The sequence below is a fragment of the Tiliqua scincoides genome, chromosome 4, assembly GCF_035046505.1.
Source record: "Tiliqua scincoides isolate rTilSci1 chromosome 4, rTilSci1.hap2, whole genome shotgun sequence".
NCBI lineage: Eukaryota > Metazoa > Chordata > Lepidosauria > Squamata > Scincidae > Tiliqua > Tiliqua scincoides.
The window spans coordinates 171674748-171693203 of record NC_089824.1 but is presented as its reverse complement, the minus strand read 5'-3'; the positions used below and the strand labels follow the sequence as shown (position 1 = coordinate 171693203).

Below are 18456 nucleotides of genomic sequence, written 5' to 3'. Positions count from 1 at the left end.
ATCCTGAAACTTTTCTGCAATGGCTTACCCTATCCCGTCAAGTCCTCTGATAAAAAGATCTGACTAGCTAATGTCCCTTTTTAATGCTTCTATTTGATTGTCTTTCTCTTTCTTTTTCCCTTTCAAGGATTGTGGAGAAAAGGAACGACGGGAATGTTTTTGGCCCTCACTGCTCTTCTCCTCCATGTGAAGTTATGCAAAGCCTGGAGCACTCCTCTAGCTGTACAGCTGCAGGCCCCCAGAGGGCTAGAAAAGGGACCTCATAAAAGTCTCCATCAGCCATCTCTCCCTTCTTCACCACCTGCCTTGGAATGGATCCTGGAATAGACTGGATATTTTGATGGAAAAGTGACATTTACAGGGAAAGAAAATCATGGTTTGCCCCCTTCTGAAGCTCACCAGTCATTCTTCAGCCTTAGCCCTTTGAAGGGTTCTTTTTCCCCTAGTGAGATTTCAGAGTGGAGCCAGGCTCAAGCCAGCACTAAGGAGTCCTTGACTTCCATGGGTCTTTAGGCTGCAGGGGTTTCACCTCAAGGTGTCTTTGGCAATGACTGGGAAGAACGGGGGATCTTTGTGCATGGAGCAACTCTCCTTCTGTTTGCTCCTGAGTGTCTGCTGTGGCTTGTGGTATCAGCCAGCTGGCTCAGCCAAGCCCAAAGGTCAGGGACACCCACACATGAACTCCATCCGCCTTGATGGGGATATCACCCTCGGAGGCCTCTTTCCTGTCCATGGGAGGGGCTCAGAAGGCAAGGCCTGTGGTGAGCTGAAGAAAGAGAAGGGGATCCACCGCCTAGAGGCCATGCTGTTTGCTCTGGACCGCATCAACAATGACCCCGACTTACTCCCAAATATCACCTTGGGTGCCCGCATCCTGGACACCTGTTCTCGAGATACCCATGCCTTGGAGCAGTCGCTCACCTTTGTCCAGGCCCTAATTGAGAAGGACAGTACTGAGGTGCGCTGTGTTAATGGTGGGCCGCCGATCATCACCAAGCCAGAACGTGTGGTTGGGGTGATTGGCGCATCTGCCAGCTCTGTCTCCATTATGGTGGCCAATATCTTGCGCCTCTTCAAGGTAAGGTTGTGATCTACCTTTCCGATGCTTCCATTCCAGAACCCCTCTTTTTTCCATTCAGCTGCACGGGATGATTTGCAATTTGATCCTTCCCTCCTTGCTCTTGCTGTTAAAATAACTGCCAGTGGCTGCTAAGTGGAAAAACCATTAAAGTAGTTTTAACAATAATTATACAGACTAAGTTCTTGCTCCCTGGCAGTGAAAGAGGAGAGGAACGAAAGCTTGTACTACATTCTCTGTGGGTGTTTGAAGAGCTCCTTCTCTCTCTTGGGGAGTCTGACCCTTCCCTTCCAACCATGATACCGTCTTTCTTTTGTATCTCCCACATGCAAGAGGCAAAACTGACACGCTGTTTCTGATGCCATTAGATTTAGTGGGGAAGGCGTTCCTCAGTGTGGAGAGGGTGGGGGGAATTATATGGTTCGTGTTACAGCTGAGAGGAATATTCATGCTGCGTGTGTCCCAGAAGCTGCTGTGGGAAGGTGAGGGGGTGGGGAGAATGAGAGATTTGCTTGACGAAAGCATTTATAAACCAGCGTGAGGGGGAAGACCATTTTCTAGTACACACGATAATTTCCATTCCTGGGGGATGCTGTTAACTCTAGGGCCATGTGAAGGAGGTCCCCTAGCCCAATTTACTTTTTGGTGCCAGAATATCAGTAGAAATTCCCCACCTTGCCTTCCAAAATTCCCAGCTTATAGTGGTGGCAGCATATTCTTCCTGATACACAGATGATAATGGTGAAGTCCCATACGACTTCTGTTAAAAACATTCCATTAGTACAGATTGGCAAGGCATATAATGAAAGGGAAGGAGAGTTCTTTTTTTTAAAGAAAAAAAATTGCTCTTGGAATGAAATAATCTCTGTTCATTTGTTGTTTTAATTCCCATTGAAAGCTATGATGTCAGAAGTGCAGCCTTTGTGTCTGCCTGAGAGAATGTTACACTTGGCTAACTTCAGAAAAACATATGAAGCTGGCTTACACTGATTTAGACCACTGGTTGACATATTTTAGGATCATCTACCCTGGCTGGTGGCTCTGCAGGGTTTCAGACAGGGTTAGGGTCCTGCTCTACAATGGCTCCTCTCCTTAAATACTGTACAAACTCATTAAAAAACAGTTTTAATGTCTGAATACATTTGTCAGTATAAACTCTGGCTCTGGGTATGATTTATTTCAATATCTAACTCAGGGCCCAATTCTACTCAGCATGCGCTGGCTCACCACTGGTGCTCCACTGGTGCTAGCCCAGCGCTGGCCAGCACTGCTAGTGGAGCACCGGAGCTCCACCACTTGGCGGTCATGTGGACTGCTGAGCAGTAGAGAGGTAGGTGGAGGCGTGGGGGGGGCAGGGAGGCGGCATTCCAGGGTGGGGGGGAGGAAGAGGGAAGACAGGGAAAGGGTGGGGAGGAGGTGTGCCGGGGAAGGGAGTGGGCCAGGAGAGGGCGGGACCGGTGGGGTTTTGCTCCACCGGATCCAGAGCCTCCATGTCAGACTGGCCGCCCAACACAGAGGCTCTTCCTTCTATGCTGACCTTTGGGTCGTTGTAAAATCGAGTAGCCCTATTGTGGGGCTACTCACTTTACTCAGGGGAAGAGGATGAAAGTTCCCCTTTTGAGGAGGTGGCTGTGGCTGCTTGGAGCACGCTGCATGCAGCAACAGCCATTTTCAGCGCCGCTGCAGCCCTGCACACTGGGCAGCTCATCTCTCACCTCCTCACTTTTTTTTTACTCTGATCAGCAGTTAAATAATTTACATCGCAATCCTATGCATACCTACTCAGAAATAAGTTTCATTGTATTTAGCAGGACCACTTCCAGGGAAGCATTTTTTAAGATTGCAGCCTGATTTGAGCTGTAGTATTCATGATCTCTGATTTCCAGCCATGTGGCTTTTCCATATTGGGGGGCTGTGATGCTACCCCCTAATTTATGGTTTATGGAAGCAGCTGATCTTAAACTGTTTTGGGGTTTGAGTGGAATCCCATGTGACTGTGAAGGAAGGAATAGCGTCTTAGCCTTTGGGAGAGGTGATGACAAATGTGTTTGTTCCTGAGAAAAGCGGTACTCTGTCATCACCTTGGAATTTTTGTTCCTAATGGGCCAACACTGCTCCCTGTAGGTTTTGTAATTCCAGTTGCAACTGTTTGAGGTGAAGGTCTCACAAATCGGGTAATATCTGCATGTGACAAGAGAGCCCTCAGAGCCTTCCTATTGCTGTAGAAAGCAATTTATCAGATGCATTAATCTCGCAATTCCCAAACTGGGGAGTCACGACAGGGAGGAAGGTCACTACCCCCTTAACAAGGTGGTAACATCCCAAAGGTGCTATTGGGATTTTGCTGCTGCAATGAAAAAGGGGGGTTTCTCACTTACTGGGGGTCACGCTGGCCCTCTGGAGGGTGCAGGGAGTTTGCGGCTCCCTCTGTGGGCCTCCTCAAGCCTCAGAATGGCTCTCTGGTGTGACTGTGAAACACTTCCAGTTTTTGTCACAAAACTGGGAGTGGATCACAATTGTGTCAGGGAGCCATGCTGAACTGCAGGAAAGTCTGCAGAAGGTCTTCAATGGCTGCGGAGCCCCCTGGAGGGCTGGCGCAACCCCCAGTGAGAACCCCCTTTTTGTGGCAGTATCAAAAACGCCATTGTCCATCCCCCACAACTACTTAAAGAGGTCCCACTTCCCATGTAAAGTTTGGGAACCACTGCATTAATCATTAGTCTTTGTCCTCCAAATGAATCATGTACAAAAGTCTACTTCAGAAACTGGGTAGGATATGAGATATCTTTGCTTGGTAGCAGCATTTTCTACAAAATGTCCCAGGCAAATACTCAGGTGCATTAGTGCCTCTCCCAAATACTTTCATCCAGTTGCAAATGACTGACGTTGCCATATTCTATCCCAGTAGGGATGCACTTTTGTGATGAGTGAAATTATTGTGCAGGGTTTTAAGAAGCATTCATGAAGCTGGCAAGGATTTTTTTTCTCTTTGCCAGCTTCCTTTTAAGATTATGAGGTGCTTCATAAGTTTTTTTTAAATTTTACTTTATGCAGTGAATTAAGAACATAAGAACATAAGAACAGCCCCACTGGATCAGGCCATAGGCCCATCTAGTCCAGCTTCCTGTATCTCACAGCGGCCCACCAAATGCCCCAGGGAGCACACCAGATAACAAGAGACCTCGTCCTGGTGCTCTCCCCTACATCTGGCATTCTGACTTAACCCATTCCTAAAATCAGGAGGTTGCGCATACACATCATGGCTTGTACCCCATAATGGATTTTTCCTCCAGAAACTCGTCCAATCCCCTTTTAAAGGCGTCTAGGCTAGACGCCAGCACCACATCCTGTGGCAAGGAGTTCCACAGACCGACCACGCGCTGAGTAAAGAAATATTTTCTTTTGTCTGTCCTAACCCGCCCAACACTCAATTTTAGTGGATGTCCCCTGGTTCTGGTATTATGTGAGAGTGTAAAGAGCATCTCCCTATCCACTCTGTCCATCCCCTGCATAATTTTGTATGTCTCAATCATGTCCCCCCTCAAGCGTCTCTTTTCTAGGCTGAAGAGGCCCAAACGCCGTAGCCTTTCCTCATAAGGAAGGTGCCCCAGCCCCGTAATCAGCTTAGTCGCTCTCTTTTGCACCTTCTCCATTTCCACTATGTCTTTTTTGAGATGCGGCGACCAGAACTGGACACAATACTCCAGGTGTGGCCTTACCATCGATTTGTACAACGGCATTATAATATTAGCCGTTTTGTTCTCAATACCCTTCCTAATGATCCCAAGCATAGAATTGGCCTTCTTCACTGCCGCCGCACATTGGGTCGACACTTTCATCGACCTGTCCACCACCACCCCAAGATCTCTCTCCTGATCTGTCACAGACAGCTCAGAACCCATCAGCCTATATCTAAAGTTTTGATTTTTTGCCCCAATGTGCATGACTTTACACTTACTGACATTGAAGCGCATCTGCCATTTTGCTGCCCATTCTGCCAGTCTGGAGAGATCCTTCTGGAGCTCCTCACAATCACTTCTGGTCTTTACCACTCGGAAAAGTTTGGTGTCGTCTGCAAACTTTGCCACTTCACTGCTCAACCCTGTCTCCAGGTCATTTATGAAGAGGTTGAAAAGCACCGGTCCCAGGACAGATCCTTGGGGCACACCGCTTTTCACCTCTCTCCATTGTGAAAATTGCCCATTGACACCCACTCTCTGCTTCCTGGCCTCCAACCAGTTCTCAATCCACGAGAGGACCTGTCCTCTAATTCCCTGACTGTGGAGTTTTTTCAGTAGCCTTTGGTGAGGGACCGTGTCAAATGCCTTCTGAAAGTCCAGATATATAATGTCCACGGGTTCTCCCGCATCCACATGCCTGTTGACCTTTTCAAAGAATTCTATAAGGTTTGTGAGGCAAGACTTACCCTTACAGAAGCCATGCTGACTCTCCCTCAGCAAGGCCTGTTTGTCTATGTGTTTTGAGATCCTATCTTTGATGAGGCATTCCACCATCTTACCCGGTATGGATGTTAGGCTGACCGGCCTATAGTTTCCCGGGTCCCCCCTCTTTCCCTTTTTAAAAATAGGCGTGACATTTGCTATCCTCCAATCTTCTGGTACCGTGGCTGTTTTGAGGGACAAGTTGCATACCTTAGTCAAGAGATCTGCAACTTCATTCTTCAATTCCTTAATAACCCTTGGGTGTATGCCATCAGGGCCTGGTGACTTATTGATCTTTAATTTATCAATGAGGTCTGAAACATCTTCTCTTTTAACCTCTATCTGACTTAACTCCTCGGTCAGGAGGGGCCGTTCGGGCAGCGGTATCTGCCCGAGGTCTTCTGCCGTGAAGACAGATGCAAAGAACTCATTTAATTTCTCTGCCATCTCTAAGTCTCCTTTTATCTCCCCTTTCCCTCCCTCACCATCCAGAGGGCCAACCGCTTCTCTGGCGGGTTTCCTGCTTCTAACATATTTGAAGAAGCTTTTATTATTCCCCTTAATGTTGCTGGCCATGCGCTCCTCATAGTCTCGCTTGGCCTCCCCTATCACCTTCTTACATTTCTTTTGCCACAGTTTATGTTCCTTTTTATTCTCTTCATTAGGGCAAGACTTCCATTTACGGAAGGAAGCTTCCTTGCCCTTCACAGCCTCTCTAACTTGGCTGGTTAGCCATGCGGGCACTCTCCTGGATTTAGTGGAACCCTTCTTTCTTTGCGGAAAGAGAATTATAATTCTCTTGATGTATGAATGCCTTAAATGGACCATTTTAATTAATAGTGTTCCAATTTATGTATATTTAGGATTATAACCAAATACATGGTTTGAAAAATCTCACTTCTGTTCACTGCCCTAATTCTTAGCGACAAGTCTTCAGAAGTAAAATTAGCAAATCTACAAAGAATCCTGTGATACCTTTCACAATAAAACATTTGTGTGTGTGTGTGTGTGTGTGTGTGTGTGTGTGTGTGTGTGTGTGTGTGTGTGTGTGTGTGGCATGATCTTTTATAGACAAATGCCTGCTTCACTATTTGCATTGAATCCTTGTCTGGGATTTGTAACCCTGATAGAATGTATCCTGCCTATCTTTCTTTTGTTGTCTAATTCACCTGCATGTCATTCAGAGAGCTTCCAGAGTATGTCCGGTGCAGAAAAATTGTTGGGACCCTTTGTGATCTGGAAGTAATCAGTCCTTGCGGTGTGTTGCAGGCTGGGCCAGCAACTCAAAGCCTGCCTAAGCACAGACCATTTGCAAAGGCAGTAGACAACTTGCTTCATTTCTAGACCTTGTAGATGCATCCCATGAAATACTGGAGTCAAGTCATCCAGAGCATAATGACAACATAATTGAAATCAACAATTAATTTTGAATATCTTTAGAGAATCATCTTTGGAGAAAAAAAAGAGTTGCATTAGATAAAAGGAATACAAAGAAACCAAATACATGCTGAAGAAACTATGTACAACCTCCTTTTCTCACAGTGGAAACTCTACCTCCAGGGGACTGGAGAACTCTACTGATATACCAGACCAGATATGCTGTGCTCTTCACAGCATATTTAATTGAGCTCAATGGCAAAAGAAGAAAAAAGGGGAGGAATTGACCCTCCTCTCTGGGTTAATGTCACTCTTTCCATCATCGTGAACTATAAGCTCCTTCCAGACCCTAATAGAGATAGGCTGGGAACATCTCAGGAGACCACTCTGGCCCCTCCCTTTGGACCAGGCTCAGCTGTGGCTGTCCTTGTAGTGAGTCCTCAGCCCAGACAGTTATGACCCATGAGACCTCTCAGGTGGCCTTATCCTTCCTCTTGTCTTACCTTTTGAGTCCTCCCCAGTTTTTCCTAATTTTTTCATCCCCCTCTCGGTTTCTGCCAACTCCTCCTCCTTCCTCCCCACTGGTTCCTCCTGATTTTCTTGCCCTGTCGCCAGGTTCTCCAGGTCTACACCTCCCTGGCCCCCAAACTCCCTTAGTCTCTTTGGCTCTGCCCACTCCCTCCCTCTTCTCTCTGCCTCTTCCTATGGGGGGAGCCTTTAATGGGCTACACTAGTCTGCTGCTATTCATCTGGCCATTGGTTGAAGGGCAGGGACTGGGCATCGGCTGGGAATGCCACCAGCCATTTGTTGGGGCTATGTGAGTTGTCACCCAGCTGATCAATGGGGATGCACCGCCTCCCTGTTTCTTGGATGTACCTCACCAGTGCCCATAATTATACTAGCTCCTTTGCTTCTTGTTTTTTGTGCAATTACCTGCAGCCTGTCTGGTTAACATCATAGCAAAGGGCAGTCTCCACTCTCATTCATTTCTCCAGAAGTTGGCATTAATTCAACTGTGCTTCAACTTGTTCAAAGCAGGGCAGCTGCACCTCCTCAGGAGCAAGCCGTGCCAGCACAGAGGTTGCATCCAGCCTCTGTGCTGGCTTACCCCATGTAGGTTTTGTTGGCTGAGATCAGCTGACTTAGGAGTCTGGGGAGGGTGGGGAGGGAGGTGTTCTGGGACAGGGGGTGGGTGGGCAGAGGGCGGTCCTGGGGCAGGTGTGTGGGGAGCGGGAGGTGGGGCTGGGACCTGGCTGCTATGCCAAATCCCAACCCCGTTTCCCGAGCAGCGCAGAATGGCTGCAAGCCGCTCCACTCTCTTTGGACTTATGCCACTTCTGGTGGTGGCGCAAGTCCGAGGAGACCCACTGGGGCTGCGGTGGCTTACCCGGAGGTAAGGGGAAGAGTTTCCCCTTGTCTCCAACTGAGCCACTTTGGGCACCTATCTTGTGCTGGCCTGACTGTTCCAGCACAAGAAAGGATTGTGCTGTAAAACATTGATTTGGAATAAAAACACATAACACCTCTATAACACTGCTTTCAGCCCCCCCCCCTTTTTCAGATACACAACCATCCATGAAAAAAATAAAATTGTTTTGGACTGCCTCTTACTATATGATAAACTTGTCTGGTTTTTTTTTTTTGACTTTTCATTTTTTTCTCTTTTCTGAGCTCCAGACTTATATTTGTACTCTATACTGCTAATTTCATCTTCAAACAACAGCAAAAAACATGTAGATCTGATCCAATGCCATGCGTTATAAACACACACTGAACTAAAAGGAGAGATGGAGCTTACTATTGGGGCCTGAGAATTCTGTGAACTGGGTGATTGGGTGACTATTGGGGCCTAATAGTTGTAGGTCTGAAGGTGTAAGTTTCACTTTCCCATGTTTGAATTGTACTAATACATACTGGTGCTTATGGAGAAGACCTGGGTTGCTTTTCCACTAGAGCTTTAACTCATTTCTGTCCAGCTCACAGGTGTACGCATTTGATTCCTGTTGCATATATGCAACATTGGGCAGAAATGGCTTAATCTACTTTTAATTCACTTCTATTCTCCTAATGCTTTCTACAGGGCAGGACTGTGGTTTATTAAGGAATTTGAGAGCTCTTTAGAGCTACCCTGAACAAACTACAGACTCCAGAATGCACTGGGGTAATATAAGTGCAGTAAGTGAATGAAAGCTGTAGGGGAAACGCAGCCCTGTATATGCTGAGCTATATTTGAGGTACCCAGATTTATTTTGTAATAAATGTGTTTTGTACTGTATAGTTTGTTTTGTCATGGCCTGGCCCCTGGGGATTTTGCCCCCTGACCCCCCTCAAACCTGGTCAAGGTAGGAAGAGGAACAGAATGACACTGTTACTAATCCAGTGCTAAACTAAACCAAATGGGTGGAGCATGGAGTTTGCTTTGACTACAGTGCTTTTCCAGGAGCGCCATTTCAGATCGTACTCAATAGAAATGGGGGTTTGATTCGAGGAGACAAGATTCCACAAGGTCTAGAATTCTGCTTTTGGGTACATATGTGAAGTAGATGTGTGACAATGCAGCAAGTTTTAAGTACATTTGATTTATTGACAATGATTATGATTTGTCTTGCTGTAATTAAGGCAAACAAGGCAATTATATTTTTGGTGTATAGTCTGAATGTATAGGCATACAGATGATGCTAAATAAAAGAAAATAAAATAGCTTAGCAGTAATCACCCAGTGTAGAAGCAGCAGGTCACAGATATAGGTCATTTTAATTAATAAACATCTGGGATCTGAAACACTAGTGACAGTGAGTAAAATGTCCCTAAGTGCCCTCTCCAAAGCACCGTGGATATCCTCCCAGGCTGCAAGTGTTCATTGTACCCTATTGGTCATGATTTCAGAATTGTCTAGTTCTGTCAAGCTTATGCCCCATTCTCCTTTTTTTCTTCCAATTTGTCCTGTTCTTTTAGCTGAAGTGTAGGAGGCTTATGCACGACTTGTGAGGTACTCATTGGACTGCACGTATTCTGCACTTATTCTTGCTTATAAGGTTCCAAAGGTCATGGATTTTTTTAGACCAGAGGTGCCAAACTTGTTTCATACAGAGGGTGGAATAGCATTCATGATGCCTGCTAAGGGCTGGACGTGATGTCATTAGGCAGGAAGTGATGTCATCCAACAGGTCTTAACCAAAAATAGGCACTTTTTCTCACTTAGGAACTCATTAGCTGCAAATGACAGAAGAGAAAATATGCAAATTGATCATATTTCAAGATATGGGAGAGCGCAATTTTCATGGAGGCTGCCCTTTCAGCAGTAACTCCTTAGCACTGCTCAGCAGCTGAGAGCGTGAGGGCCAGATAAAAAGCTTCCGAGGGCCACATCCGGCCCCTGGGCCTTATGTTTGACACCCCTGTTTTAGACTGTAATCTGGGAGGACAAAAAGTGCAAGTTTCACTGTCAAATTGATCCTCTTGTGTTGTGACATGGGAAATTCTTACAGGCGATGTGGAAGCTCCTCAAATTTGTGTTCTGCTGCCCATTCCATATTTCTGCTTGTTTGCAGAAATAGATTCTAGCTTAACATCGGACTCCAATCCAAGAAAGTTGGAGTCTGGTACATGCCCCCTCCTTATGGGTAGCTGTGGCATCCCCCACCCTGCATACATTCCAGGACAGTTCCAGGAAGCGCTAGTAAGTAGCCCCTATGGGACAAATGGCGAGGTGATGGCATCATCACCAGGCACCCAAACTCAGAAGTTTGGTACCAGGTTAACCCCCACTGCCAGAAGGCTGCCAAGCAGTGGGATGAGGACACCTCGGAATTTCCAGCCACCTTAGGAGTGGCTAGCCAAGGAAGGTATGCTACTTTTGCACTCTGATGATGCATTTCATAGGTTGAAGACTGTCAGCATATATGTGTGAGCAAGAAGAAACTTTTGGGGATATTGTAATGCAAAGTGACAGATCTCTAAGTAGCATCTCCGTGGTCATCAGTCATTGTGTTTTGGGGTCCCTTTTTTCCTCCCAGCACCTCAGATGTTATATTCCAATCCCTATGATGTAGACCTGCACCCTTGGGATAACCTCAAGGGATAAACTGGGTTGGCCCTGGCCAAGTCCATACTCATCAGAGAGCCCATCTGGTTGGTCCTACTCCTGAGCACTTAGAACCAAAGGCAGTGATAGCACCCAGTGCACCCTCAGGGGATGGGCAGTGGTGTCATGGGGGGCCCAGTACATTTTGTCCCAGGAATCAGCAACCTGGAAGCAGCATAGCCCCTCCCACATTTAGATTGTTCACTTCTGAACAGAAACATAGACTCCAAGTACAAAAAGGTTGCGCAATTGAATAACAGCCCAATCCTGAGAGTGCAGGGCTGCCTTGGTGCCCAAAAAGCTGCTGCAGTATCCTGGGTGTTCCAGGCAGCCGCCGCTGCCTTCTTGGGAGGAGGGGACTGTCATCCCCTTCCCTTGTGTAAGGAAAGTAGCCCCACAATGGGCCTACTTGATTCTGCTGCAGCACTTGAGCAGGCGCAGAACAGAAGAGCCCTGTGTTGGGCCACATGGCCTGACACAGGGCTCAGGAACTGGTGGAGCTGAGCTCTGCTGGTGCTGCCCCCCTCCTGCCCTACTCTCTCCTCTGCCATGCCTCCTCCCCACCCTCCACCCATCCCTTCCCCCCGCCCTGGAACACCTCCCCACTGCCTCCCCCTACACTCCCACTCACCTCTCTGCCACCCAGTGGTACAGGCAACCGCCGGGCAGCAGAACACAAGCACAGAATGGGCTTGGGTTGGGCTAGCTCCAGCGCTGGACCCATAGTAAGGGCTTTCAAATGTGCCTTACAGCATGTTTGCAACAGTACACGCTGGTGGTAAGCTGGCGTGCAGGGCTCAGGACTGGCCCTAAGCTAGCTAAGTAGTTCTTGCCCAGCGGACTGCTCAGAGCAGTTGAAGGAATTCTGGTAGATAGGAGTTCTGGTTCATCGTCTCGCCTCTTAGTCATGCATCACTTCTGTGTAGGTCACTGGCACTGTTGAATAAAATATCCCTTTCCATTGTGTTCTCAGAATTGGTTGGCAAATGGAGATACTTTGTAAAGTCTAACCCTTTGTGGGAGAGAAAGCAAGTACCAATAAAACTTTCAAAATAACAAGATAGATGACACTATAGTTATTGATTGTCGCAGAAGTGCTGCTTTGCAAAAATGTCACAAAAGGAAGCAAAAGGGCACTTCCACGTGAGGGGGGTGCTTTTTTTTAGGGTTGGGGTTCTGAAGCAGCATTCTTGGCTTGAAGCAATTCTTCAAGCAATGTGGGGGTCTGTGCCCATCCCTGTGCTCTTTCTGCAAAGCCAAGTGGCAGACTGGAAGTTCTGTGAATCTCAGCAGGTATGTGGCTATATCCAGGGAAGCACTGGGAAAGAACTGTGATTCTGGGCTTCTCCCAACCCTTAGATTATGTCAAAAACCACACATACAGTATTGCTGCTGCCATACTTGTGAGGTAGGTTCCAGTTGCCCCCAAAGCCATAAGATGAGCCCATGGTGTAAGCCTGCTCAGCTGTGAGTCTGTCAAGCAACAACTCTCTTGTTGAGCTACTTGAGGGCAGGGAAGGAGGTGTGTGTGTCAGTCCTTTGCTTTGCTTCTCTCTTTCTCTCACCTGCATGTCCTTATATTATCACACTCCACAGTTAAGCCATTGCAGGGTAGTGTCCAAATGAGTAAGGATATGGGAGATAAGAGACTGATTGCTCTTTGAGGTTAAAGAACTAGGCAGATTTGCTTTCCACCAAAACAAAGAAAAAAATTTTTTTTAAAGAGAGGAAAGAAAACATGCAGTCCAGTTCCTTACCTGATATCATGAGGTAGAGCTCAAAATTCAATGCAAAACAGATTCTAACAGAACTTTCCTGGACTGAAAGAAATCTACTTTATCAGCATCCTTCTGACACTGGAGGAGTGTCTTTTCTTTGAGAAGAAAGCAAAGCAAACTTGCCTCCCTGGAAGTTCACTGTTTTGCTGTTGTATGGAAACACCCTAAGGGCGCAATCCTAACCAACTTTCCAGCACTGGCATAGCTGTGCCAGTGGGGCAGGTGCTGCATCCTGCAGTTGGGGGGCAGTCATGGAGTCCTCCTCAAGGTAAGGGAATATTTGTTCCCTTACTTTGGGGATGCATTGCAGCTTTATCAATGCTGGAAAGTTGAATGGGATTGGGCTGTCTCTGTTCTTCTAGGGCAAATTCCCTGAGACTTCCCTGATGGGAAACCGGAAGCACAGTTTCTGAGCCCGTCGGGAGACTCAAAGAGGCTTCTGCAGGGTCCTAGAGGTTGGCACCTGGGGCATTTGCCCCATCAAACCTAATGGGAGGTCCGCCACTGGCTGAATGTGAGAGCCCAGGGCATGGCACTCAGCCATGGAGCATACGATACAAGATAATGAGTCAAGGGCGACATTAATGCCGCAGTCCAGGAAATTGTCTAGCTATGCTGAATTGTGACTTACTATGTAGATGCGGTGCTTAGTGAGGAGCGCATTAGCATGTTGTGTGTGCAGAGACCAAGGGATGAATTCTGCCCCTGAAGAGTTAAATAGAGCAAACAAGATAGACAAAAAGTAGATGAGGAGTAGGCTAAACAACTTTCTAGCTTAATAACTTGCAACCCAGTTCTATTCTCCTTCCCCTCCCACTGCTAATGCAGCGTCACCAGGGAACTTTGCACAGCTTCTGGGGGGTGGGAATCAGGATGTTTGGGAGAGGTAAAGGAAAATATTAAAAAAAAACCCTGAGGGTCAGAGGCATGCAGTTGCACCTGGTATTGCACAATTGCTACCACCTCTGTGGATTGATTCACACCTTCATATCCAAGATTACCTTTTGTCAGGGGCCTATTACCTTATATTCCATGCTTATATTACCACAGTGATACTTTTGGATAATTTGGGATAATTTGGAAGTTTGTGCTTACTTTGTATGATAACTCAGATTTGTCTTGTTCTCCTGTTCCTTAGAACAGGGATCTCCAAACCCCGGCCCGGGGACCAGATGCGGCCCGCGGTGAGCCTCTATTCAGCCCGTGGCCAGCCTCTTGTCTCCTGAAAGCTCCTGGCCCACTTTGCTGAACATGACTGGAACTATGCTCTGGTTGCATCTGGAGGGTGTTCTAAGGGCCAGAGAGGTGGAATGAATGAGCCCATTCATTCATTTATTCACTCATCTAAGTTCCATCTTTAATTTATTTATATAAATTTTATATTTAAATTTTTTTTCCGGCCCTCAACACTGTGCCAGACTTTTGATACGGACCTCTGCCAAAAAGTTTGGAGACCCCTGCCTTAGAAGATCCAGTAAAGGGAACATTTATGTCCCCTGATATTTATTCTGTAACAATATTTCATTCTCTGTTGCTGCCCATTCCAGGACCTCAACATGAGCAAAGCATTCTTCACAAAACTAAAAGCAATTATGAGAAACTGAAGGGCCAGGGAAAAGCCCTGCACTGGGTCCTTCATGGTGCCCACCACCAACCCCCTGATGGCACATTGGGTGCTATTACTGCTGCTGCTGCTGAGGGTTCAGAGGTCAGCCTGACCATGCAGGCCCTCTGATGAATGTGGTCCCTTTGCCTGGTCACCACCTGGTCCACCTCAGACCACTTGCTTCAAGGAGGCTACAGCAATTAAATACTAAATGCTTGCTATGTGAAACTGAAAAAGCTAGTTCACATTCGAGTACAGTATTGGAGAAAGGGTTTTATGTGACTTGTCCCATATTGCACAAAGTGTGGTTATGGGATTATACCATGTGAATAGCCAATGGAGCAGTTTTTCTTCTAGCAGCATTAGCTACTACTGGCAAATGACTCTTTCCTTCTGGAAATGGCAGCCTGATGATAAATCTCAAGCATCTTTCACTTCTCTGATAATGCTAAGATATGCTCCGAAGTCTCAATGTGGTTGTCATGTACAGACTAATGCTTTCAACTTATCTACTTGCCAATAAATAGTATATGGAACCATATTAATATATATCATCCTGACACCAGTTCTTGTAGATGATTGGATAATGGGGCTGTGGATTATATGTCCAAAGTGTGAAATCACATCTTCACTCAGTTCTTAATGGCTGAATGATTGCCACAGCTTGGCATGCTTGTCAGTCAGAACCAAGGCAGCTACAGACCCCAGTGTTAAAGCACACTTGTTTTATGGATGTTAATTGGACATTTCTTTCAAGGGTTTTCGGCATGCAGTTGCGCCGTGCGAAGGATGCAGTTCCCTTCATCAAAGAAATATGAATGAAATGCAATTGGTTGATATAACTTGGGATAGCAGGCTGAAGCAAAGTGCTTATTTAGCTTAGATTTTTTAGATACTGCTTGGCTTGCTTTGTATCAGAGTGATCCAGATAGAAATTACTGTAGGGCTTCCCAAAATGAGAGCTTGACCATCTATGAAGAGATAAGAAAGGTGGTGATAAACAGGTCCAAAGAAACTCTCTTGCTATTGGTGATTATCATAGACCTGTTATAAAGCATGTGCTTTATATCCAGAAAATTCCAGAATCCGAATTAGATCCTTTTCAAGGGGTGCTTGGGGGGCTGCAGCACTAAAAAGGGGTGAGAGAGCCTGGTCCATGAGCAGAACATTCCTTTCAGTTCCCCTGGCACCTCCAGTTAAAAGGATCTTAGGTAACAATGCTGGTAATGATTTCTGTCTAATATTTGGATGGGCCATTGTCTCTGAGTTATTGTTCTTGGTTACATTTTGTGGATTGTGGTGTAGATCTTAAGGGAAGAGATTTGAAGAAAAGACATTAAGCTTGAATAGTACCCAATGCCAATCACTTTCATCTTTGACATGTTGCAAACTCATCGTTGGCAACAATGCAAAATGTTATTGGTTATACGCAACTGGTAATTTTTTCTTTCAGTAAATCTGTGAACTTTTTGCTACTTGAAAATTGTATAACAAGATTTTTTAAATAGAGAACAATTATATATCATCATTGCAGTTGTGTGAGGTAAACACCCTTTCTTTGCTGATTCGGGATAAGGCACCTTCAGAAGATCAAATCTTTTAGGTAAAGAGAAGCAGCCCGTGAATATTTGAAGGTTGGCAACCTTCAGTCTCGAAAGACTATGGTATAAGCCTACAGCACCCAGTATTCCCAGGCAGTCTCCCATCCAAGTACTAACCATGCCTGACCCTGCTTAGCTTCCGAGATCAGACAAGATCCAGCATGTGCAGGGTAACAGAAGATGAAACTTGTTCTTTTTCTGATAGTTTTAGAGGATCTGGTATTGATTCCTTTCCATGTATCTTTTCCCTTTTTCACTAATTTCCTACTTCCAGAATTTATTTTTGTCACTTGGTTGTATTTTGTTGTATGATTTGTATGTCACGTGGACCAGACAAGCAACAAATGGCGGGGGTGGAAATACTACAGTATATTGAACAAGTTAGTAATGAGGGCAACAGATACACAATGGGGGGGCAGGTAGAGTGCATTTTCATGGGAGATTATTTCACTCAGTTACCTTTCCAAGGGAAGATTAACAACCCAATCCTATGTGGCTGCCACATTGAGACTTCAGGAGTGCTGGTGTGGGGTTCAGATTCTATGCACCATTGTGGTGGGGAGACTGACTGAGGGGGGTGAGAGATGTTATGCTTATGTGCTCACCCTGGCTGCTGTGTCACTCCCTTTGGGCTTCCTTGATCTATACCAGATCTGTTGCTGGGTTAGTGTTTGCAGCCGTTGGGGGTGTGTCCATTTTGGGATGGCAATTTGACATCTGTTGTCTGCGACTCTGCTTCATCTCGCCGCTGTCCATCCCCCACTCCTTCTCCTCCCAATTGTGGCCTCTTCTCTGGTGGGGTAATGCTGGCTGACATCTGCATGCCATTAATGGTGGTGTGTGGCATTTTGGCTGTTGCGCTGGCATCCATGTAGTGCCTGCTGGTGGAACCTCTGCACCGGCAGGGCTGTCTATGCACTGGTGTATGTGATGGTATGCTGGTGTATTCCATGCTTAGGATTGGGGCTTTAGATTGCCATTGGAAACAAGGGAGTAAATGCTATTGAACATAGTGAGATTTACTTCTGAGTAACACACACAGGCTTGCACTGCCACCTGCAAAGTTGGCTGTCTGGTGATTATGACTAGACTCTAGGCACCTTCAACATCTTCTTTAGAAAGACATGCCCCATATTTTGAGATGGCATTTCTTCGTGAAAATGTATTGCTGCTTTGGCCTTTGCATCCCACAGTCAATCTTTCAGTGGACCAATTCCTGATTCAGTCCTAAATCAAACTGAATTTGATTGAGCTGAAGCTAAGTTTACTAGGAATACCTTAACATGAGGTATATTCCACATCAATACAGGAAAACTATCAGTTAGTTTAAGGAAGACATCTATAAAAGTCACAGGGACCACATTTAAAAGAAGTAGCTACAATGGCAAAAATGACAGCAAGTTGCATAAAGTGTCATTAAAAGTTTGAATGGTACTACACAATTCAATATCTCTTGTAACAATATATATCATTCAAACCGGAAATATTCAAACCGGAAATATCATTCAAACCAGAAAATATTCCTCTTAAATGTGATATCAGAAACTGAAGACCAATATAAGAAACATTTTATTGTACATATCAGTATAGCAGCAAGAATGTTGTATGTGCAAAATTTGAAGTCTTTTTATGACTGGATAAATAATTTTAGTAAAACAATAATGATTGTTTAGTTAAATCAGTATAATGACAAATATGAAATTTTTGTATCAATGACTATTTTTCTTTTCAGTCGTTGATTTCTTTTTTGGATTAAGACATGTTGTAATCTATGGCCAATATCCTCATGTGTAACCTATGTAGTCCCAGCCCTAAGTTTAACCCATTTTCCTTTCCTGTATCTGTAATAAATAAATAAACTTTGCACACAAGTGTCATTAAAATACAGGCGTGTCCTCATATCTGCAGGGGTTCCATTCCAGAACCCCCCCTGGATATGTAGCTAGAGGTCTGAAAGAATGGCAACTAGGCTTGGCCATTTAGCCGCTCATATAATATCTGGTCAGTTTATCAGTCAAATATGATCAGATATTATCAAAGGATGGTCAAGTGTTTAAAAGATTGATTTAACTGAACTGTAATAGAGACTTGTACTAATTACAAAATCCTGTAATTTATCTATTATCCTACCTATTATCTATTATCCTAAATCCTAAACTATTGTCATGTATAGCTAATTTTCTTTTAGTATTCTTTTAGCATTTTTGTTCTGTTGAAGGAGTTCAGGCTGGTGTACAAGATTCTCCCCATGTTATCCTCTCAATAACCCTGTAGAGTAGATTAGAGTTATCCTGGACTGGTCTGCCCATGGCCCAACCCCACCAAACACTCGCCAGCACCAGTGAAGCTTCTTGGAGCTACTGACACACATGCCGTGTCTCTTGCCACTTGCAGCAGTGGACATGCCCCAGCTTTCATGAAGCAGTGGTTCTCACACTTTTAGCACCGGGACCCACTTTTTAGAATGAGGACCTACTGGAAGTGATGTC

The 18456-nt window shown here is 45.5% G+C and overlaps 1 protein-coding gene across 1 annotated transcript in view; it reads left to right on the top strand.

The window, feature by feature from the left end:
• Positions 1–547: 547 nt before the first annotated feature.
• GRM4 (glutamate metabotropic receptor 4) overlaps positions 548–18456 on the top strand; it is a 278227-nt gene continuing 260318 nt past the window's right edge. Inside the window, exon 1 of the mRNA XM_066623017.1 lies at positions 548–1078. Coding sequence (XP_066479114.1) covers positions 548–1078 — 531 coding nt within the window. The remainder of the gene's footprint in view (positions 1079–18456) is intronic.